General features: G+C 38.6%; 1 protein-coding gene across 2 annotated transcripts in view; it reads left to right on the top strand.

Moving 5' to 3' along the window:
• lrig2 (leucine-rich repeats and immunoglobulin-like domains 2) overlaps nucleotides 1–23,360 on the top strand; it is a 77,251-nt gene that overhangs the window by 8,317 nt on the left and 45,574 nt on the right. For both annotated transcript variants that reach the window (XM_048553063.2, XM_048553061.2), the window contains exons 2-4: nucleotides 18,000–18,071; nucleotides 18,174–18,248; nucleotides 21,468–21,602. In XM_048553063.2, coding sequence (XP_048409020.1) covers nucleotides 18,000–18,071; nucleotides 18,174–18,248; nucleotides 21,468–21,602 — 282 coding nt within the window. The remainder of the gene's footprint in view (nucleotides 1–17,999; nucleotides 18,072–18,173; nucleotides 18,249–21,467; nucleotides 21,603–23,360) is intronic.

Here is a 23,360-nt window from a genome sequence, read left to right as displayed (position 1 = left end):
CATGTTCTCAGCAGTTGGCCTTAACAAGTCTGGAAGGTTTACTTTGTGATTTTGCAAGAAAACTGAATATCCGAAGTCAGGTTCGCTGCCTATCCATTTGAGTATTACATCAAATACATTTGAAGAAGTGAGGCATTGTCCCAGTATAATTTTGCACCCTTTAAAGACTAGTGATCGTTCCTTCTTTGGTTCACTTTGTTCTGTTGACTGTATGGCTAGATGTTGTGGGGAAGTGCACTTTATGGTCGCTTCAATGAGTTGATGTTTGTCAGTACATTAATAAGTGAGTGAAGTTGTTGAACTATGATCCACAGTGTGTGTAATCCCAGCATTATTTTTGAGAATATTTTCTTCGTTCAGACCTATACTTTGCTGTTTTGTACATTATGAAAAATGAATGATGTTTTAATACAGTGTTTTATTTATTCAAAACAAAGGTAACCTAAGTACATTACAACTTGAATTTTCCTTTTTGACAATGCACATTAGTGTATGCCACGTACAAAATTATAAAGATTACATGCGATCAGGTTAGAACTACAACAATGTCAGGATTTGTTTGGTAGTTGTTCGTTCTTTTCCTTCCCCAAATGAAATTCCAAATGCTTCACAGCCAACGTTTTGAAGCATACTCCCTATAGCAGTGTGAGGACAGTAAAAGTTAATTTGTGTACTCCAAGGTCTAGAAAACAGCTTTGAAATAATGACCAGCTCATTTGTTTTTCTGATGGGGGCAATAAAATCTTGACAAGGCTGCAAGAAAGACCTCTTCTGTTCTTTGAATAATACATAGATCTTATGTCCACCTAAGAGGCCAGATGAGAGCTCAGTGAGAGTGCTAGCTTTGAGCCAATGCTGACTTTTTAAATTGGTCATAAATGTCTCTTTCTTCCCAATGTTGTGTCAATAATTCAATGAGTTGTTAGATTGATGCCATTGATTCTATTCAAATTGTTTCACAACTAGTTACTGCAGATAACTACCTGTGATCCTCAAGCGTTCTATTTGCACTAGGTACGAACTCTGCTGCAGGACCAAGCTTCTGTTGCTTTTATTGATTTAATGCAGATGTTTGAACATGTGTTCCATGTCTTAAATTTTGGCTACGTTGGTCTATTTGAACATTTCATCTTTTCACTTCTGATTTACAATGAAGATCTAGAAAAATGGGTGGGGATTGCTAGTTTACAGTCTTGGTGCATGGGGGAGGCTCTCTTCTAATTACAGTACCTAAATTGCTATTTTGTTTTCAAATTGGGACTAGAACGACTCAACTCCTGCATGTTGTTGATCGCTTAGTTTGTGGACTATTTTGACCTAATCTGGAACAGATGTACAAGTATTTGTTATCCTAATTTTGGCTGCAGTTACTTTACAAAGCAGTATGTGTGCAATACTTATATTCTGAGTATAAATGTCTGTTTTTGTCCTTTTGCATTGTGCCACATCTATGTATTGACTTTAGTAATGGTGCTTCGTAAACTCTTGCCGGTAAACAGCTTTTGAGTGTGTTTTGATATTTTTAGTTTGAAAGTAAAGTCTGTAGCTTGTCCTGCTACAAGTTAACGTGGGGCTTGTGTTTCTGGCAGTTAACCTGCTTTCTGTCTTAAAGAAAGGTACTTTTTTCACAATTAAGCATGTGTAGTAGTGATGTCACATCAACTAACAATTTGTATTTGTGTGATCCTTTTGGTATAACAAAACGTGGAGGGCACTTGACAAGTGCATTAGAATCCACAGGTTGACGTGAGATAATGGGACACAATAATTAGCTTGATCAAAGAGGTAGTTTTTCGTGTAGAGAGAGAGAGAAGGGGTTCAGGGAGGGAATTCAAGTTTACGGCCAAGTCTGCTGATAGTAAGGTTGTACAAGAGTTCAGAATTAGAGTGCAATGTCAAAGAGTTATGTAGTTGGAGGAATTCAAGATGGAACATAAGATGAGAGGAGTAGTAGGCGATTAGATTGAATGCACTTGCTGAACTATTTAAGTAAGAAATTGGCAGATCTACTCCTGGTCTTAGCTCTATTTCACTGCCCACTACCTTCCTACTTTTAAACCTTCTGCTTCTTTGTACATCAAGACTTGTCGAACTTAACCTTAAAGAACATTTTTAATAACTCGACCTGTAGTGGTCTCTGGAGTAAGGAATTCATTTTATTTGGACATCACTTGGATGAAGCACAGAGGCTGGCAAGGGGGCAAAATGTGGGAAACATTCTTTTTAAGCTTGCTCACGGTAATCGGGCAATGGAGGTTATGTCTTGCTGTTTCCTAGTTGCTGTAGAAAAGGTGCTGAACTATTGCTTTTAATCCATGTAGTGTAGGTAAACTCTGTGCTGTTCGGGAAGGAGTTCCAGGATTTTGATCCAGTAAAACTTAAAGATTAATGATATATTTTAAGATCAGGATAATGAGTGGCTTGGTAGAAACTTGTCCCATATATAGACTGGAAAAATCAGATGGTTAAAAGCAGTTGAGATGAGGAATTCATTAAGTGTTTCTTTGACCAACATGTTATGGCACCAGCTGGAGAACAGGGGTTTTGACCAATGAGGAAGGAATAATTACTGATCACACCTGGGTGACCAAAATATAATTGCATGTTACATACTGTTTTTAAGGGAGAAAAATGAGATTCCAAGTCTACTGTTTTAATTTAAACATGAGCAGTTATGAGGGCATGAAAAGCGAGCCAGCAAAAGTGAGCTGGCAGTTTAAATTTAAGGAATTGGTCAATGGAATTGCAGTGGCAAACATTTAAGGAGATATTCCAACAAGCTCAGATATACTCCAACAAATAAAAATTTTAAATGAAGTGGTTAAATAAAAGTCTCAAAGATGGGATCAGATTAAAGAAATGATATACAATTGTGCCAATATAGGTGGCAGGTTAGAAGATTGAACAGATTTTTTTTAAAAATGCAAATAAAAAATTAAAAGTACTGAAGAAAATGAGTCAAAAACATAAAAATAGTTAGGAAAAGTGTATTCATATGTCTTAAGTTTAAAAGGTGTGTCCGTCCCATATAAAATGAGTCTGGGGAATTAGTAATGGATGGGAAGGAGATGGCAGATAAAATGAGCAGACATTTTGAGTGAATCAGACAATATGAATAACAGCCTGGAAATAACTGTAAATCAGGAATTGAAATTGCCGGGGGGACTCAAAATAACCAGACAAGTATACAGAACAAGTTTTTGAAAAGGCAGGTTGACAAGTGTCCAGGTTCTGATGGATTTCATCTTAAAATAGCAGCTCATAACATCCTTGATGCATTTTCTTTAATTTTCCAAAACTCATCAGATTTGGGAAAGGTTCCATTTATATTGGTAAACAGCTAATGTATGTCCATTATTCGAAAAAGGAGGGTGGCAGGATGCAGGAAACTACAGGCCAGTTACTTTAACACCTGTCAAAGGAAAAATAATAGAAGCCATTATTATGTTATAACAGGGCACTTGGATAAATTCAAGGTAATCCAACAAGGCCAGCAGGAGGGGGAAACTAAGTTAGATGATCAGCCATGATCATACTAAATGTAAGACCAGGTTCAAAAGGCAAAATGACCTACTCCTGGTCCTATTTTCTTTGTTTCTATTATCACTATGTAATGCCACTCTCCTGCTTTTCCCCCATCTCCATGTTTTCCCCTCATCTTGCGCAATACTTTTATCCACACAACTATCCAATGCCCTCTTGAATGTCTCAATTGAACTAGCCTCCATCACGCTTCCAGACAGTACATTCCAGACTCTAACTACTCCCCGAGTGAAACAATTTTTCTTACACCACCCTTTCTTCTTTTGCACTTCACGTCTAAGCCCTCACGTTCTTGTTCCTTTTACCAGTGAGTACAGCTTCTCTGTATCTCTATCCAGTCCTTTCATGGTTTTGAAAGCTTCTGTCGAATTCTTCATGCTGTCTTCTCTCCAAAAACTGTCCCAGCTACTTCAATCTACTTTCATAACTGAAGTTTCTCATTGCTGGAGCCATTCTTGTAAATTGTTCTGCGCACTCTCCACTGCACTCTTATCTTTAGTATAATGTAGTGCCCATAACCGTATACAATACTCCAGCTGAGAGCAAACAGATATCTTTCTCTAGTTCAAAATCGCCTGCTTCATGTTGCATTCTATGCCCCTATTAATGAAGAAAAGGAGATTGTATCTTTTATTACTGCTGTTTCTACTTGGTCCTGCCACCTTCAGTGATCTGTGCACACATAAACTCCCTTTAGAATTGTACCCTTTATTGTATGTTGTCTTTCAGTGTTCTTCTGATGAAAGTGCATCCAACTGTCACGTCACTTGTCGCCTATCCATCCACTCACCCAATTTGTCAGTGTCCTTTTGGAGTTCAGTCCTGTCCTCCTCACAGTTCACAATTCTTATTTCACTAGCCATATAAATACTGTGGTTACAAGAGCAGGTCGGGTGCTGGGAATCTTGCAGCGATAAACTAACCTTCTGACTTCCAGTGCCTGTCCACTATCTACTAGTCCCCAGCTCCATTCCACTAACACTTGGGAGGTTCAATATCATCCAGGACAAAGTAACTGCTTGATCAGCATCACCTCTGCAGATATTCACTTCCCCCACTACTGATGCACAGTGGCAACAGTATGTACCTTCTAAGACACAGTGCAGTTCTCTACCATGGCTCCTCTGACAGCATCCGCCAAGCCCTTGACCATTGTAATCTAGAAGGACAAGGGTAGCAGATGTTTGGAAACCACTACCTGCAAGTTCCTCTCCAAGCCATTCACCATTCTCACTTGGAAATAAATCATGATTCCTTCATTGTTGCTGGAGCAAAGTCCCAAAACTCCCTCCATAGGCGGTACAGGTTGACCTGCACCAGATGGACTACAGCAGTTTATGAAGACAACTCACACCACCTTCTCCAGGGCTGTTAGGGATGGGCAATAAATGCTGGGCCAGACAGCAAAGCCCACCATTCCCTGAATGATTCTTTTAAAAGTCTGTTTTAAATGGGCGATCCCTTGTTCTGAAACTCTAAATTCCTCCATAAGTTGAAATATCTTGTCAGTATCTATTCTGTAAGATTCTCTCAGATCCTGATATTTTTTCAATACAATTACCTCTCATGATTTAAACAGCAGTGGCTGTATTTGCAAACTAGTCAGCCTGTCTCAGAAGACAGTCCCTTCATTCCAGGAATCAACCGAGTGAAATTTCTCTGGTTTGGCTCCAAACTAATTAAACTTGAAGAGCACAACTATACGAGTTTTGGGAAGATTTGTAGCTCGGGTTGAGGTTCTGGATGTGAGTTTGCTCGCTGAGCTGGAAGGTTAGTTTTCAGACGTTTCGTCACCATTCTAGGTAACATCATCAGTGAGCCTCCGAAGCGCTGGTGTTATGTCCCGCTTTCTATTTATCTGGTTAGGTTTCCTTGGGTTGGTGATGTCATTTCCTGCATTGGTGATGTCATCTCCTGTTCTTTTTCTCAGGGGATGGTAGATTGATTTGGAGCCAGTGTGTTTGTTGATGGAGTTCCGGTTGGAATGCCATGCTTCTAGGAATTCTCATGCATGTCTCTGTTTGACTTGTCCTAGGATGGATGTGTTGTCCCAATCAAAGTGGTGTCCTTCCTTATCTATATGTAAGGATACGAGTGATAGCGGATCATGTCGTTTTGTGGCTAGTTGATGTTCATGTATCCTGGTGGCTAGCTTTCTGCCAGTTTGTCCAATGTAGTGTTTGTCACAGCTCTTGCAAGGTATTTTGTAGATGACGTTTGTTTTACTTGTTGTCTGTATAGGGTCTTTTAAGTTCATTAGCTGCTGTTTTAGTGTGTTGGTGGGTTTGTGGGCTACCCTGATGCCAAGAGGTCCGAGTACTCTGGCAGTCATAGGAAACCTAACCAGATAAATAGAAAGCGGGACACAACACCAGCGCTTCGTCGGAGGCTCACTGATGATGTTACCTAGAATGGTGACGAAACGTCTGAAAACTAACCTTCCAGCTCAGCGAGCAAACTCACATCCAGCACAACTATACAGTTGGTAGCAAGACCTTGATTTTTATACCACATTCTCCTTGCGATAAAGACTAAGACCAAATTCACCTTTGTAAATACTTGCTGTACCAACATTCTAGCTTACAATTTATGTACAAAGACGCATTAGTTCTGTCGTCTGGAATCATTATTAGATGCCTTTCAAAAATTCATATTTACTACAGCTACCGCTTTCCTGATTTTATCCACTGTTCTGTTCACATTTTTAAAAATTTGTCAAGCATGACTTTCCTTTCTTAAAACTGTAAACTCTGCTTGATTGTATTGTGACTTTCTAAATGCCATGTTACAGCTTCCTCAATGGATTTTGGCATAGAAAGGAAATGTTTTTCAGTATCCCCAATAAGGCCCCATTGATGCTTAGAATTTTAAACTCTTTTCTGTAAACAGCTGTTGATGAAAAGTACACAAATTATTTTATACTACTGAATATAATTCTACATTTTTAAAAAATTGTATGACTTGAGCAGGAGAGTGGGATTTGCCCATGGGAGGAGACTAACTTGATGGGCCAAATGGCATTCTGAGATTCCAAGTCTGTGAATCAGTCCTAAGTTTGCACAAATCCCTGCCAAAAGCTCAGTTTATTTGTGTAGAGCCTTTTGGATTGGATTGCAATCTTCCACAAAGTGTCCTTGTGTTACTCATACAGATTTGTACTCGCAGTGAACTGCAAATGGTTTCGGGCAACCTCCTGTTGAATTTTTGGCGTGCTGTATTTTCAGCATTGATTTTGGTGAGCCTTGTTTGTAAAAGCAAATACATAAAGTAGCGTAAAAATTTCTACACATTCAACAAAATAACAGATATCACTGACTATTTCAATAGTGGCAGGCTGATTGAGAATGCAATACAGCAGTAGATGTTTGTTTCATTGTGTCTCTGTTGACCGTTTTTCAATTGGAACGATCTGATTTTGATTCCCAGTGTTATTTTCTCTCTTTTTTTCTGCTCTGTGCCTAACATAATTAGAATTACTTATCCAGCATTTTGAAACACTGCAATTCTCATTGCTTGACCTTGTTTCTTCAAACTGCATTCAGATAGCTTTGCCAGTGCTTGAAGGAGAAAACATTATAGAGATTTGATTAATTCATCCATGCCACACTGACAAAGTTATCATTTAATTCCTGTTACTAAATGCCCTTGAGAAGCTGTTGATAAGGACATTGCAGTCCTACATCCATTGGCATCTACCTGACACTGTGGAAAATTGCCCAAGAATGTTGTTTGGTGCAAAAGTATGCAGAAATATTGCAAAACGGTTCAAATCTTTTAACTACTATTAACAATTTTCAGTGTGTGGTGGTATCAACCTTATATCCACGTGGATTTAGCAAGGTACACGCTGTTTATATCTCAACTCGCTAAGCTAGCTTTAGTAAATGAATTGGTTACTGAAGTAAAAAAATCTTGCTCTAAAATAACTTCTGTTTCACCATGTTGACTGTCTCGGGTATGATTAATTTCTATAGCTTCAGTAACAAAACACTTTTTTTTGTTCAGTCACTGACCCATTCTTGAGAGTGATGCCATTACAAGCCATCCATTATTATTCTAAAACCTCCAGCTAGCGAATGAAAGATTCAGAATTCCAAATAGTATTAATTTTCCACTTCCCTACTATGCATGTATTCAATTTTGTGGCTGTTAGGGCTTTTTGTATGAATCTAATTGTAATCATGTCAGTTTCTTGGAGGAAGTTGTTCATTTGTCAATAGGAAGTGATTAGAGATCTGGAGTAAGCATTGGAGACAGTTGAAATTTGCCAAGCCAGTCTCCTTTTCCTTTGCAATCTACAATAACACATCTGGAAAAAAAATCTAGTTTTAAAGAAAAGTTTTATTATCTACTGCTTTTGAAGGTCCAGCATATTGAAACCTCCTTTAGTATACACATGCATCACTACATTGCTACTTCCCCAGAGTAGGCTGGTTGAAATGTTGCTCTCTGGGCCTGTTTGATTTTGGTTTGTTGATTGATTGCTGCAGTAATCTAGAGTTGATCCCATTTGGATTTATAACTGCCAATTTTTTTCCTTCCTGTGTGTTGTGATGAACAGCTAAGGAAACATGCCCTGCAAAGAATTAAATGTTTATTGGACTGGCCACTTTAACAGAATAAATGATGAATTGTGAACTTGTTCATGCATTTTCTGCCACTGGCTGGAACGTGGGGTGAAGAAGAGTGGAGTGAAAACCACTGATATCAACATTCCATGTGCAAAGTTAACTTCCCTTTCAGATAACACAATTCAAATGCACTGTCACTCTTACCTCCTTTAAATTGTATTCCTGAAAGGAAGGTGCTGACTTGTGATTTTCTTCATAGGCTGGAGCAGTTCTCTGATAGGTTTCCATTAGTTGTTTCATCTGGTGAGTTTGTACAAATCGTATAATTGCATCATATCTAAACCTGATTCTATTTCCCCTGACTCCCATGAGTATAATTTCTAGCAAGGGCCAGTAGATAGAAATCAGGAGGAGTAATAAAAGCAGAAAATACTGAAAATACCAGTCTGGCAGTAACTGGCATCAGAACATAACATTAGTTTTAAAAAAAAATGAGGAAAGATCTGCGATAGAGTGGAGGCGAGGATTGATTACGTGACAAAAATGAGATTAGTAACAGGGCAATAAGTAAACAAAAGATGGGGCCCAGGGAAGCGTAAAAGCTTGAAACAGCAGCAGATGCATACTTAGATTTTTAAATACTGTACTGAAGAATAATCCAATGAGTAGCAATGTTTTTTAATCCCATCCTAACTACTTCAGTGGATCTGAGATGGCTGAGGTTTCTCTTTCAGAACAGAAAGACGATCAAATCTGGGATCTTCTGGTCTTTATGGCTTAATTACCAATTTATTTTACAGTCTAATTTTAAGCATTCTAATGGTTTAACCTTATTGTGTGTGGATATGAACTGCATGATCCAATTCTGTCATAAATTGCAAATCATTACAAATGATTTCAAAGTATGAATTACATATTTATGTTAATAATCTACTGTATTTTGTTTAAAAGGAGTACAAAGAAAACACCAACCAAATATAGGCCATTTAGTCTGTCTTTGGTGGTAGGCAAATTGTTAGAACCAATCCTGAGAGCGTGGATAAGCTGTCACTTAGAAAGGGCTAGTTAGGGATATTCAGCATGGCTTTGTTGAGGGAAGGTAATGTCTTACAAATCTGATCCTCCTTGTCACTTCCTCAAATAATTCAATGAGGGTAGTGCAGTGGATGTTGTCAGCGTGGATTTTAATAAGACATTTGACAAGATCCCAAGTAGCAAGTCAAAAAAGTAAAATCCCGTGTGGTACATGGAAATGTGTTAAATTGGATCCAGAGTTGGCTTAGTAACATGAAACAAAGGGTAATAGTCGATAGCTGCCCTTGTAAACAGAAAGCTCAGGTGGTGTTCTCCAGGGCTTGGGGTGACATCCCTGCTGTTTGTTTTATACACTTAACAACTTGGACTTGAATGGAAGGGGATGGGGCACAATTGGGAAATTTGCAGATGACACAAAAATTGACTATGTAGTGGATAACGTAGAGGATATCTGTAAGGTCCAAATTGATATTGAAGAGTTGACGGAGTGGGCAAGAAAGTGTCAGATGGAGTTGAGCTTTGATAGGTATGAGGTCATGCTTTTATGGAAGTCACAGTGAAAGGGAGTACAGGTATTTCTGCTATAATGTACGTTTCATTAACGCAAATTGGCTGTATCACGAATGATAAATAGGGGTGCTTTTTGGATAATGGGAGCTTTCTGCTGTACAGATATGGCGATTTCTCTGTAACATGATTTTTTATGGTGCAAGGTCACACAAGAACACTTCTATCACATTGTAGAAGAATTACCTGTACACAGTAAATGGGAATATACTGAGAGGAGTAGATGAAGCGCAAAATCTTAACGTGCAAATGTACAGGCCCCTAAATTTAACAGTACATGTAGATAAGGTTGTAAAGAAGGCAGATGGAATGCTATCCTCTGTTGGCAGAGGTATAGAATGTAAAAGTAGGGATATAATGATGAAACAGAATAAGGCAGCGGACAGACCACAACTGGAATGCTGTGTTCAGCTCTGATCGCTACGTTCCAGGAATGATGCGGTTGCTCTTGAGAGAGTGCAGAGAAGATTTACTAGAACTTTGCCAAAGCTAGAGAATTGTAACTACAAGGTGAGGTTGGGGTTGCATTCCTTGTTATGGTGAAGGCTGAAAGATGATGAAGGTACAGAATTGAAAGATAGAGAGATAGAGTCAACAAATCTGTTTCCCTTGACAAAGAGTTCAAAAACCAGGGGTCATAGATTCAAGCTAAGTGTAAGAAAAACAGAAATTTTGGGAAGTATAAGTTCATTTGCTGCACATTTTTTAGACACTGTCTTCATTTCGGAATTGAGATAAAATATATACCGCTTTTCACATCAAGGCAGCACATAGGAATATTAGCAAACAAGACTTGATTATAAGTCTCTTAAGGGGATTGTACAATTGATGACAAAAAAGTGATTTTGAGGAGTGTCTTAAAGGAGAAATGGAGGCAGAGGGGTATAAGGAGGAATCCAAAGCTTAGGGCCTAGACAGCTAAACGCAAAAGGAGAATGCACAAGTTCTCAGAAAGAGAGGAATCCAAGTATCTCGGATGTAGAGCTTGAGAAGATTGCATAGATATAGACGGGCATGTTGTCAGGATTTTGAAAATGAGAATGAAGATTTTAAAATGAAGGCATTGTCAGCAAGTACAAGGGTGAGGGATGATGGGACTTGATGAGAGTTGGAGCAGTGCAGTGGATTTTGGATAATCTTGAGTTTGAAGAGTAGAACATTGGGAGTGTGTTGAAAAACTTTCGTGGAGAGGTACCAATTGCATAGATGAGTCTTTAAGGAGCTTACAGGTTCAGTGGGGGCAGACTCGGGCAAAGTTTTGAAGATAGACTGATGTTGTACTGCTCTGGGTATGTGATTGGAATTTTGGGGTCAAACATGACACCGAAATTGTCATTCAGCCTTACATGGAGAGATTCAATTTGTGGCTGGAGACCAAAGTTTGCATTCCCAGTGTTCACTTGAAGGAAGTTTCTAAGTTTCTAGTACTGGTGCCCCCAATTTAGGGACTGGGGTTGGTCGAGGGAGGTGATAGATCACAAAAGCTGGGGTCGCTCAGCATGCGTGTGAAATCACACCCTTTCAGTTAAAGTGAGAGTGGGAGAAGGTTTAATTAAAATATCATCATAGATAATAAAAGGATGCAGACTGGATAATTCCAAAAATAACCTGCTCAGATGTTAAGAGACAAAGAAAGAAATGATTCCAAAGCAGTGTGTTGGAAAAGTGAGTTTCTATTTCAGATTTTCTGCATCTACTTTGCTTTGTTTAAAATCTTTATTGTGTGATATTGTGCAATCAAACTTAATTAGAAAAAGTAAACTGTCTGGTGCAACTGAGAAAAGTGAATACTGATACTTAGAAGGAATGCTGAGGAGGGTAACTGAAAGCTTAATAAAAGTTTAGGTTTTGAAGGAAGGCCTGCAAAGAATGGTTGGTGGGAGAGATGGCAGAAGGCAATGTTAGAGCATTGGCTTTTGGCACCCAAAAGAATGCCCCTAAGTGCTGCAGCAAATTAAATGCTGTATTTCCGTATCTAACAGCGTTACAGGGCTACTTCACCATTACATGATCTGCAGTGATTAAAGAAAGCAGCCCACAGCTACCTGAAGAGAAACTAGGGATAATTGCTGGTTGTTTTGTCACCAGTGGCCATATCTCAGTTGACATTTCAAAACGCGTGGAAAAGAAATGTGCAGGTTAAAATTACTGCAACTTGCAACTTAGGCAGTTTTAAAATGTGTACATTAACAATTTTGCGAATTATTCTTTGAAACAATTGTATTAAAAATTGGCGAGAAGAGGCAGTTTTCTTTTTAAAAAGGAATCAATCCTCACCTGAAAGTTGGAGCCCTGGACATGACAGCTCTTTTAAAGCTTAGAATCAGTAAGCTTGTGTTTCCCAGACACTTTCTGTGCTTCCAGTATCTGAATAATTCAGACATTGATGGCACTAAAAGGCTACATTATCAGCACCTGTGCCATGTGTAATATCAGAGGTGTGAATAATTTATGACTGCAGTTATGTACGTGGAACTATTGGTTCTGCAGCCACTTGTTTCGAATTCAAAGCATTCCTCTATTCAATTAATATAACCACTCAAATAATTATATACTATACTTAGAACATAGAACATTACAGCACAGTACAGGCCCTTCGGCCCTCGATGTTGTGCCGACCTGTCATACCGATCTCAAGCCCATCTAACCTACGCTATTCCATGTACGTCCATATGCTTGTCCAAATGTTGTCACATGTTTTCAGAACAATGAATGATGTTTAAATGGGCAAGGTGCTATTTCCTAATTTTATATCTGGAATAATCCTAGATTCAAGTTAGACTAGCTTCAGAACAAAATACTCTCCACACAAAGGCTTTGTATATTCCCAACACACAAGGATGCAAGGGTTGGCATGTATGTTCAGAATATCACTATTATTAAAACCTGGGGCTAGTTTGCAGCCCCTCCCTGATGTGCTCAAATCTGATTAAGTCTCTGATTTATTTGTGTATCAGCAGTTATGTTACATTTCCGGTGTGTGTTCCATTTATAATGTGGAATATATGAAAATACAAGAATGCAAAAGCAGGAAAGGATTTTGTCGGCCATTAGTACTGCTGTACAGTATGTTCTTGCTCGATCACTGACCTTGTCTAACCTGTTTAATCTCTGGTGTAAAGAATTCTTGATTCCTGAAGGTCCTAAAGAAATTACTCTCATGTCTGCTGTTAAATCCCTGCTTGCAGTAATGGTTAGGAAGCGCAATTCCTCAACCTTGAGCCCCTTTTTAAACCGTTATGCTGTATTTGAACATTATGAATCAGTTCGTGCATATTTTGAGCCTACTTTTTAAAATGAGTTCATCAAGAAGTGTTCTGCTTCTGTTGCTCTTATAACGAGCATTTTTTAAATAGGTTTTGTTTAAATTTAGACTGTAGCATTAGTTATATGTGTGAAACTATTCGTTTTATCTCTGTTCAATAAAGGAGCTTAAACTGTCATCAGTAGCTTGTATTTTTCAGTGGTTCTAGCAGCTGAGCAAATCCTCATACTACATGGGCTTCAAGCCATAAGTCATGACTGGACCTACAGATTGTGAAATAATGTGATATCAAAAATTGAAGTGGAGGCTTGACTCACTGGATTACCACAAGCATTTTTTCAGTAGTTTATTGTGAACAGTGATCTGATGCTTTGGAATAATTAATTCCTCATATTGTAACATAAGGGCTGTTAAGAAGGCATACAGTGTTTTAGCTTTGATTAATAGAGGGATCGAGTTCCGGAACCGAGAGGTTATGGTGAAGCTGTACAAAACTCTGGTGCGGCCGCACTTGGAGTATTGTATACAGTTCTGGTCACCGCATTATAAGAAGGATGTGGAAGCTTTGGAAAGGGTGCAGAGGAGATTTACTAGGATGTTGCCTGGTATGGAGGGAAGGTCTTACGAGGAATGGACTTGAGGCTGTCTTCATTAGAGAGAAGAAGGTTGAGGGGTGACTTAATTGAAACATATAAAATAATCAGGTCCCAGGGCAGAAATGGCTAGCACGAGGGGTCATAGTTTTAAGCTGGTATGTGGAAAGTATAGAGGGGATGTCAGAGGCAGGTTCTTTACGCAGAGAGTTGTGAGAGCATGGAATGCGTTGCCAGCAGCAGTTGTGGAAGCAAGGTCATTGGGGTCATTTAAGAGACTGCTGGACATGTATATGGTCACAGAAATTTGAGGGTGCATACATGAGGATCAATGGTCGGCACAACATTGTGGGCTGAAGGGCCTGTTCTGTGCAGTACTGTTCTATGTTCTATGTTCTCTCTATGTCGTATAAAGTTTCATTTAAGAGTTGAGGCATGAAAATCCTGGAGACTTTAAGGGCTTTCTATCAGTTTTTCAGCCATTGGTCAAAGCCTGTTACAAGAATACAGCCGAGGCCCAGTTGTAGCTGTCACATCAGAGTCAAAAGGTTGCTTGCTCAAGCTGCAAAAAAACATACATTATATAGGCTTCAGTGCAGTATTGCAGAAGTGCTGCACTATCAAAGGTTTTTGCTTGTATGGGATGTGGGTATAACTGGCAAGACCAGCATTTGTGGGCCATCCCTACTTGCTATCGAACTAATTTGGCTTTTAGGGTATTTCAGAGGCGCATCTATTTTTAGACCATAACACACAGGAGCAGAATTAGGCCATTCAACCCACTGAGTCTGCTCCACCATTCAGACATGACTGATAGGTTTCTTAACTCTGTTCTCCTGCCTTCTCCCCATAATCCTTGATCCTCTTACTAATTGAGAACCTATCTACATCCCACTTAATGACACTTGTATCTTGGCCTCCACAGCCCTCTGTAGCAGTGAGATTCACCACCTTGTGGCTGAAGAAATTTCTCCTCATCTCTGTTCTAAATGGTCTTCCCTTCACTCTGAGGCTGTGCCTTCGGGTCCTGATCTCTCGTGGAAACATCTTCTCCATGTCCAGTCTGTCCAAGCCCCTCTGTATTCTGTAAGTTTATAACTTTCGGCCCGGTGTGGCCGTCTCTTGGCCTGGCATGGTGACCTTTCAGTGGTATGTGGCGGTCTCTCAGCCCAGCGTGGACTTTCACAGTGATTCCTTAAAGATCTGTCCCACTATTGCAAAGCACTTTATCAAGACTGTGTAATGTTTGAATTTTCTACTTAAAACAAAGAAAGTCTGCAATATGTAACTTTTAACCTTAATTCGTATCTCTTACGCTATACTATAACTACTGCAATGTTTAGCTTTTAACTTTGTTCTTTCTTTCTATCTTGTTCTTAAGATTCATTATCTAGGTACGTGTACCTTTTGTGGCAACATTGTACACTTCTCACTGTACTGTTGTACTTGAATACATGTAAAATCAAGTCAAATCAAATGAAAATTCCCCCTCATCCTTCTAAACTCTAACGAGTACAGACTCAAAGACCTCAACCACTGCTCATACAATGAGCCCTTCAGTCCTGGGATCAGTCTTGTAAACCTCCTCTGGAACCCCTCTAGACCAGCACATCTTTCCTTAGATATGGGCCTGAAAACTGTTCTCAATTTTCCAGAGCCTTATACAGTTTCAGCAGTACATTTCTGTTGTTGAATTCTAGCTCTCTTGAAATGAATGCTAACGTTGCATTTACTTTCCTAATTGAACCTACATGTTCATCTTAGGAGTCATAGTTCAGGTTTCTGTTTGATTCTTTATGCTTCAGATTTCCATAGGTTTTCTCCGATTAGAAAATAGACTACACCTGTGTGCTTGCTGTCAAATTGTATAATGTCATACTTGCCTGCATTGTTTACCCATGACCCTAGTCTGTCTAAGTCCTTTTGCTGCTTTGCAAAATTGGGTAGTGTTTGATTTTTGTGAAATGGCAGGGAGGAAGAGTGTGTGATCCCTTTTAAAAGATTTTTTTAAGGTTTGGAAATTTTTAATGAAAGGTCTGTAGGCAGCAGCAGATGCACAGAGAGTACTTGAAATTGGAGCATTGTATCAAAAGGCAACACTGTTAGCCAGCAAAGCAGCAGTTTTACCAAGATAACAGGTTTTTGAAATTAACCAATTCACTTAAACTAAGCCGTAGATACCAAAACCCAATTAAATTTAAATCTGATGGCTTTGACAACTTAATTTCATACAATAAGTTTGGTACTAATAGGTCATCAAGGGTATAAAAGAGGAGGTTGTTTGAAAATCGGTGTGACAGCAAACTGCCTTCTGAAGAGAAACTCACTGGCTCTCTCAGAAATCTAAGGTTTTACAGTAGATTTGTAGTTCAGTTGTGGATGTTGTAGTTGGTTGGCTCGCCAAGCTGTTTCGTTGTTTCACAAATATTTTGTTACCCTGCTGGGTAACATCATCAGTGTAGTCTCCGATGAAGCGCTGATGTGTTTTGCCGCCTGTTATTTAAACTCTGGAGTCTGGTGAGCTGGATTACCTCACTTCTGGTTTTTCTTCACAGTTGTGTGTATATGGGGTCGGGCTCTGTTTGTTCATGGCTTTCTTCGTGAAGTACCAGGCTTCTAGGAATTCCCGTGCTTGTCTCTGCTTTACTTGTCCAAGGATCTTGCTGTTGTCCCAATCGAATTGGTGGTTCTCTTTATCCATGTGGATAGAGATGAGTGAGTATTGGTCTTTATTTTTTGTAGCCAGTTGATGTTTGTGTACCCTTGTTGTTAATTTCTTTCCTGTTCACAGTGTCTGCAGACAATCTTGTATATCACCAGTGCAGGACCAACGTCATATACAAGAAGGACCCCCGCCTCTCAATCTCCTCTGTCAAGAATAGTTAATTAAAGATACAAGCATGAAATAGGAGAAAACCAAACTCAGTTTGAGCATCTTGAACCTTTGAGGGAGGCTGAGCTTTCACAGTAGACGACAGTGCTGAAATGGTTAATGAAAGTGAAAAAAATCCAGGTTTAATGATCCTTCTGTTTCCATCAAAGTGTGGAGTGATATTGTTGTTGTACAGATGAGCATTTTCTTAAGTGAAACGTGAACGGAGACTGTGGGCAAACTCCAGACTATGTTTTAATAGAGACATTGTTCACACATGTTCAGTCTGTCAACAGCTGTGTGCAGATTTTGACTGTGAGCAGCAGACATTGGTGATCTCATACAGCATTGGCTCAGTTATCCATCTTGCTTTACGGTCCTGTTAAGATTATGATAGACTTGAACTTGAATATTGCAGTCGAGCTGTCAGCGCCAGGAGCCGGCTGTCCCCTCTCCAGTAAGAAGTACAGGCAAAGAATGCAGACTTCTGGAGTCTTCAGTGCATCTGACCTTTCAGTAAATGAACAAGGCATTTAGCAATCGCTGATGGATAGCTCATTTTAACAATTTGCCAACAGTGGACACTTCACTTTACAGAAAATGATATGCTCTGATATACTGACAATTTGCAAAGAGTGCACCTGTGCATGTATTTGAGCAGTCCTGGTGATCTGTGCAAAAACATCATGACATGGGTTCCATGTGCTGGAATTATGGAAATAGAAAATGAATAGTACTAGTTGAGCGATTTTATGAAAAATAAGACTCAATATTGAAATTTCAATTTTCCCCACTACATTTAAACAATAATGTATAATTTTGTTTTAGTTTTGGACTCTTGTTGTTTTAAGTATTTGTGGCTTTGTTCAAAAGTGATCTAGTATACATTTTATGGTACTTACCTGTCCTAAAACAATGCTCTGTTGTAGAAAGATTATTGCCGGATGATTACTGTTGGCAAAGAGCACGTTCCTATAACAAAATTGGGGAACTTAATGTGTTATTGGGGTGATTAACTTTTTCTATGCTTTAGTTTTCTTTTCATTCTGATGAAGATTATATTGGTGGCTACTTCACTTTTCTTTTACAGTGTGCATGCTCTGATTTTAGAAATTCTGGCTCTTTTATCATTTTAGGATAAGAATTTGTGTTTGCATAAGCTGTTAATGATATATCCCAAAGTGCTTCATAGGAGTGTAATCCAAAAAAAAATTTGGTCCTGAGCCCCTATGATGAAAGAGGTGAATTTTAAGCATAGTCTTGAAGTGAAAAGTGATAGGCAGTATATTTTAGAGAGAATAAAGGGCTGGTAGCAGAGCAGCAGGTTTGAGATTAGGACGACAAAACCATGAAGGGATACAAATATGATTTATAGAACTGTGGTGAGCAGATGTAGGTCAGCATGGACCCAGATAATGCATACAGGAATTAGGATAAGAGCAATACAGAGTTAGTCTGCATTAAGACCAGTGTTCAATTCTCCTCTCCTTGTTAAAGACCGGGAAAGTCTTACGAGACTTCAGCATTGATTTTAGAATTCTTTCTTATTGCAGAGATTTGAGTCACAATCGACTGGTTTCCACAAAAGACTCTGTATTCGAGGGCCTTCACACACTTCTGGAAGTGTAAGTAGTCAATTAAGAAATAAATTCTGTCAATTACCTCAAAGAATTGAACATTATACATCAGAAGTTTTCCAACTGATTTAATCGTTTGTGCTCTTCAAGGAATATCAACTATAATCTACTCTCTACAATCCCAACACTGGGGGCAGTAGCAGCCAACATTACCGTCCTGTCACTGTAAGTAAAATATTAGGCTTAATTCTGAAACCTGCTTTGTTATTCTTAAGGGAATATGCTGTGACACATTTTGCCACTTTGGGGAGAGCTTGCCAAAACTGTTGTGGGATCACAATATTTTAAATGCTGTGGGGAAAATCTGTAGTCAGTGTTTTCGAATGAAATTGTGACTGTTGTAAAAATCCCATGTTGTCATTTGGTAATAAATAACTAAAACACTTTTAGCTTCACCACTTGTGCTTTGCAATTGTTTATGACTGCTTTAAGGTGATGAATGTTGGCACTTAAAAATTGAATGGTTCCTATGTCTTTTGGTTACTAGCATTCCCAAGTCAGTTATGGAACAAGTATGTGAGGAACATACCTCATTCTATTACAGCTCATCTATAAGCCTCAGCAGCCCTAACCCTGAGCATATTTTACCACAACAGCCATAATGTGCTCTCTCTTTCTTGGGTAGCAAAAATACTGCTAAATTAGTGCTAATTTGCAATTTCATTTCATATTGGATAAAACCCAAGTTGAGTTCTCTGTTAGTTTCTGCTGGTATTAAGCTAATCTTGATGTGAGAGCCAGTTTAATGCATCCCAAACTCTACAGTTCCCTTGGCATTGTGCATTTTAATTGGGTAGTTTTGAAAATCAGTGATTTTTTTTTTGTGTCTTCCTGACGAAGTGTAATGATTGCAGCTGTTCTTAATTTAATTAAGATCCCAATGTGAAAACTGGCTTGATAGACCATAAGATTTTTAAATTTAGTTACCATAGTGGTCAGTAACTGTATGTATTTCGTGAGATTGAATGTTAAAATGGCAATGTTCAATTTTACCAAAAGAACATAAGTTTATTACACAAAATAATAAAAAGTCTAAAGAAAAATTTGCACTTGTCTTATATACAGTCAAAAGAGAGAGTCACTCTTTTTTAAATCCCTATCCTATACAAACTGAGTGAGTGCAGCTCCAACAACACTCCAGCATCCTGACACCTTTGAAGACAGAGCAGCCCCCTTGATTGGCACCACATCCATTCCTCCCTCCACTGACACTCGGTAGCAGCAGTGCGTACTATCTAAAAGATGCACTGTGGAAATTCAATCAAGATCCTTAGCACCTACCGACAAACCCACACCACTTCCATCTAGAAGCAGGAAGGCAGACAATACATGGGAACATAACCACCTGCAAGTTTCCCCCTCCAAGCCTCTCATCATCCTGACTGGGAAATGTACTGCTGTCCCTTCGTTGTCATTTGGTCAAAATCCTGGAATTCCCTGAAGGGCATTGTGAGTCAACCTACGATACGTGGACTGCAGTGTTTTCAAAAGGCAGCTCACTGCCACCACGTAGAAGGCAGTTAGGAACAGGAAGTAAATGCTGATCAGCCAGTAATGTCCATGTTCCATGAATGAATTTTAAAAATAAATCTAAACCTTTGTTGGAGGCACTGATTGAAATATTCCACAATTAAATTCTAGTCCTGGTGCTAGGGGTTGCAGTTTAAAAATAGGGAAGTCGTCTTATAACTGTACCAGGAGTTGGTGTGTCCGTTCCTGCAGAATGATGTATGTATAGTTTTGGCCTCTGAATTTAAAAAAAGATATTAGTTACGGAGATGAAAACAAAGTGCTGGGGAAACTCAGTAGGTTTGGCTGCATCTGTAGAGAGAAAAGTTGTCAATGTTTCAAGATTGATGGGTATCTGTTTTATTATACTGGCATTGGAGACAGTTCAAAAGAGATTTGTTAGCCTGGTTCCTGGGCTGAAGAATTTGGTTGTTATATTGTTATAAAGCAGAGGTTGACCCCTGCCCCGAGGACTATCTTTGAAACTCCCAAAGAGGAGCACCTCACCCTCTAATCTGTAAAAAGAGTGTCAAAAGTGGTGTAATCTGCTTTTCAGCAACTTTAGTGGTTAAATAAAATAAGTTCCTGACACTTTAAAATCAACAAGTAACAATTTATTTATCTAACTCTAACAATGAACAAATTATCTAAACTATTAATGAACCAAAAACATCCCTTCTAACTACTAACTATCCCTGAATAAAGCAAGATTCGAATGGTATGCTGTTCTAATTAATACAAGTCCCACTTATATTAAAAAAAAATTTAATCCCTCAAAATATCAGCCAGTTTGTGTCTTCTGGAATGTTCTGTGCCTTCTCTGTCGATTCTTCTGTCGGGAATATTAACTAGTTGTGCCGTGGGTATCTTTGTTATTTCGATGGTGCTTTCTGAAAGACATAGAGGAGGCTGTGAGAGTCAGCGATTCTGTTTTGAGAGCTGAGGGTTGTTAGCAATCTGGTAGATGGAAGTTAGTTTTGTCCAACTTGCCCCCTTTTTATATCTTTAACAATTTCTTACAATAAGATCGGTCCTCTGTTGTCAAAACCATCATATTTAAGTTTAACTGGTTTTTGATGTCTAAGTGCCTGATTCAAATTGACTTAATTTAAAATCTTAAATTTAAAAGCTTGTTGTAAACTGCTGCTTGGCCTTCTAACTGTACGGCCTTTTAATACAAATGTTTCAATTCAGGCACTCTGTATACTTACAAACTCTCAAGCTACTGCTCACAGGCATCCGTCTTAAATCTCTAAGCACAGAAAAAGCACATGACCTTTTAAAGTGACCACGCAATGCTTCAGCCCCCTACATTTTACAAACACCAAATTCCAACTCACCACCTCCCAATCTACAAGTACTCTACCCAACTTCTCAACAATATCAAGAATGACTGACTAAGTAAGTTAAGCCTTTGTTTCTCTAAACTCTTAAGGAATAAAGGATGATCTTATTAAAACATATGAGATTGAGTGGAGCGGGAAATAGAGGAGCTGCTGTAAAAGCTCAGCAGGTCTGTCAGCATCTGCGGAGGGAAACTTTTTTCTTTGGTTGACCTATTTTACATACTATTACTGCATTTGTAAAATGTTCTTCTAAATATATTTTTGGAGTTGCAGCTGTTATCAAAAGGATGTTAGTGCATTCAACTTATGCAGTTGCTTTAAAAATGATGTCAGATGCCAAACACCCCTTTCCTTAAGGTTTTCAATGGCAGGTTGTATAATCTCACTGTGGAGAAAAAATAGTGAAAATCCAGGCAGTAATGTTTATAAGGTTTATCTTTGGAAGAATGCTTGTGATTATTTGTGGTATAGCAGAATTGTTAGTAGGAAAGTTGAAGTGACTTTTCCGGTATTATGTTTACTTTTGCAGAACACACAATCAGCTAACTGAGATAATTGCTGAGGACCTTCTGCCGTACAGTGCTTTGGAGACCTTGGACCTGAGCTCAAATTTAATTTCAGAAATCAAAACCTCTTCGTTCCCTATAATGCAATTGAAAAACCTGTGAGTAGCAGAGATCTACACTGCTTTTGTTCATGTTGGTGCTCCACAGCTTTGAGTGTAATGAACTTGAACAGTTCAGTTTAGGAAACATGGGGAGGTAGAGCGTGGCAACATGGGTGATAGGTTATAACCTAAAGAGAGGTGCTAGCTGTGAACCAGAATATAGTGTCCACGTGGGACTGCTTTGTGTTCTCTAGCAAAACTTTGCCATTTCTTAGGGATGTTACTTCATTAATCAGTATTGAAATTTGTTGTTTATCGGTTCAGAGACACAAATGTGTAGAGTTTGTATTTAAAAAAACAAAAAAATTGATTCATTTATTTTGTGGGAGAAGAGCATTGGCTGGCTGATAATTCAGCTCCTATAATCGAATCCCATGTTGTAACTACATCAGTGTTTTGTTGCAGAGCAATACGGGAAAAGGTATGGAATTCTGGAGAGAGGAGGTTCCATTTATGCATTCCATTTCAGAGGAAATTCTGCCATCATAGTTTTTTTTTAAACATTCCCTATGGTAACAATAAACATCTTCATTGTACAGCATTCAACTTGTTGAGTTTGAATCTAATTCTTAGAATATCAGCTTGTAGGTATTTCAGGATTCTCATCCACAATCTGTTCAGCATTTCAGAATTTAAATCCTAATGTTGCATTAAAAGTTATGTGGAATTTGCAGTATAGCCAGTGTTTGTTCTGTACACCAGTGCCCTGCTAATCAATCTGCAAATAATTATTGTGATCCTGTGTCAAACGTCTTAAATGTCAAAATCAATTATTTTGCCTTAAGTTTGCTTTTCTTTCTAATATAATTCATTTTAATCTTTGCTTACCACAGAGCATTATAGCCATTAATTTAAACATGTTTCAGAATTAACCTTGTCTGTAAGTTGTGCTTACCAGTCTAGTGGATTTTTTTTTTGAAGCAATACTTTTAAATAACCATCAATACATCCAGAATAACGTGAACACCAATGAGAATAACTTGAGCTGAATATTACAAAGGATATTTGAATTAATTTTAATTATTTTGTAGTTGATTTCTTTTTAAACATTTAATAGACTTGAAGACAGAAAAATAATCTGATTCATAGAGGTGGATTAAATAGCGCTTGTTGAATTGGATGCAAGTACCATTTCAATTCTAAACTGAAGTGTAAAACTTTGTGCTTTGTCCTGTGGATTTTCTTCAATTCACTCCATTGTAATGGGCTCCATGGAGTCTGGTGCACGTTCTATTATGTGTCTTTCCAGTCAACGGATAGCAATTGCAGCAAGAGCTCTAAGAGGCACTGGGATTTTCTTTTCTAGTGGTATTTTCTGATGTATGAATATGCTTAATAGGTTAGGCCTTAAACGTTCTCCACTCCAGAAGTTTCTGACTGGGCATATTCTATAGCGCATCATTTTTGTACGATAAACCCAGCACAAGACTATTTGATAAACTGACAGTGTAGATTTTTCTGTGTAATATCCTGATATAAAATTCAAGTCCTGAGGAATTCACAACATGTGCTTAGTTAGTTGAATTGATTCTGGACGCTATACTTATCACCAGCAGTTAGAAGTCTTTCTACCCAACACAGATAAAAGTGGTTTCTGATGAAGGGTCTAGGCCCAAAACGTCAGCTTTTGTGCTCCTGAGATGCTGCTTGGCCTGTTGTGTTCATCCAGCCCCACACTTTGTTATCTTGGATTCTCCAGCATCTGCAGTTCCCATTATCTCTGATCACAGATAAAAATAGGTCTGGTGGCCCTTG

The sequence above is a fragment of the Stegostoma tigrinum genome, chromosome 21 (assembly GCF_030684315.1).
Source record: "Stegostoma tigrinum isolate sSteTig4 chromosome 21, sSteTig4.hap1, whole genome shotgun sequence".
Classification (NCBI taxonomy): Eukaryota; Metazoa; Chordata; class Chondrichthyes; order Orectolobiformes; family Stegostomatidae; genus Stegostoma; species Stegostoma tigrinum.
This window is presented reverse-complemented; position numbering and strand designations above follow the sequence as displayed.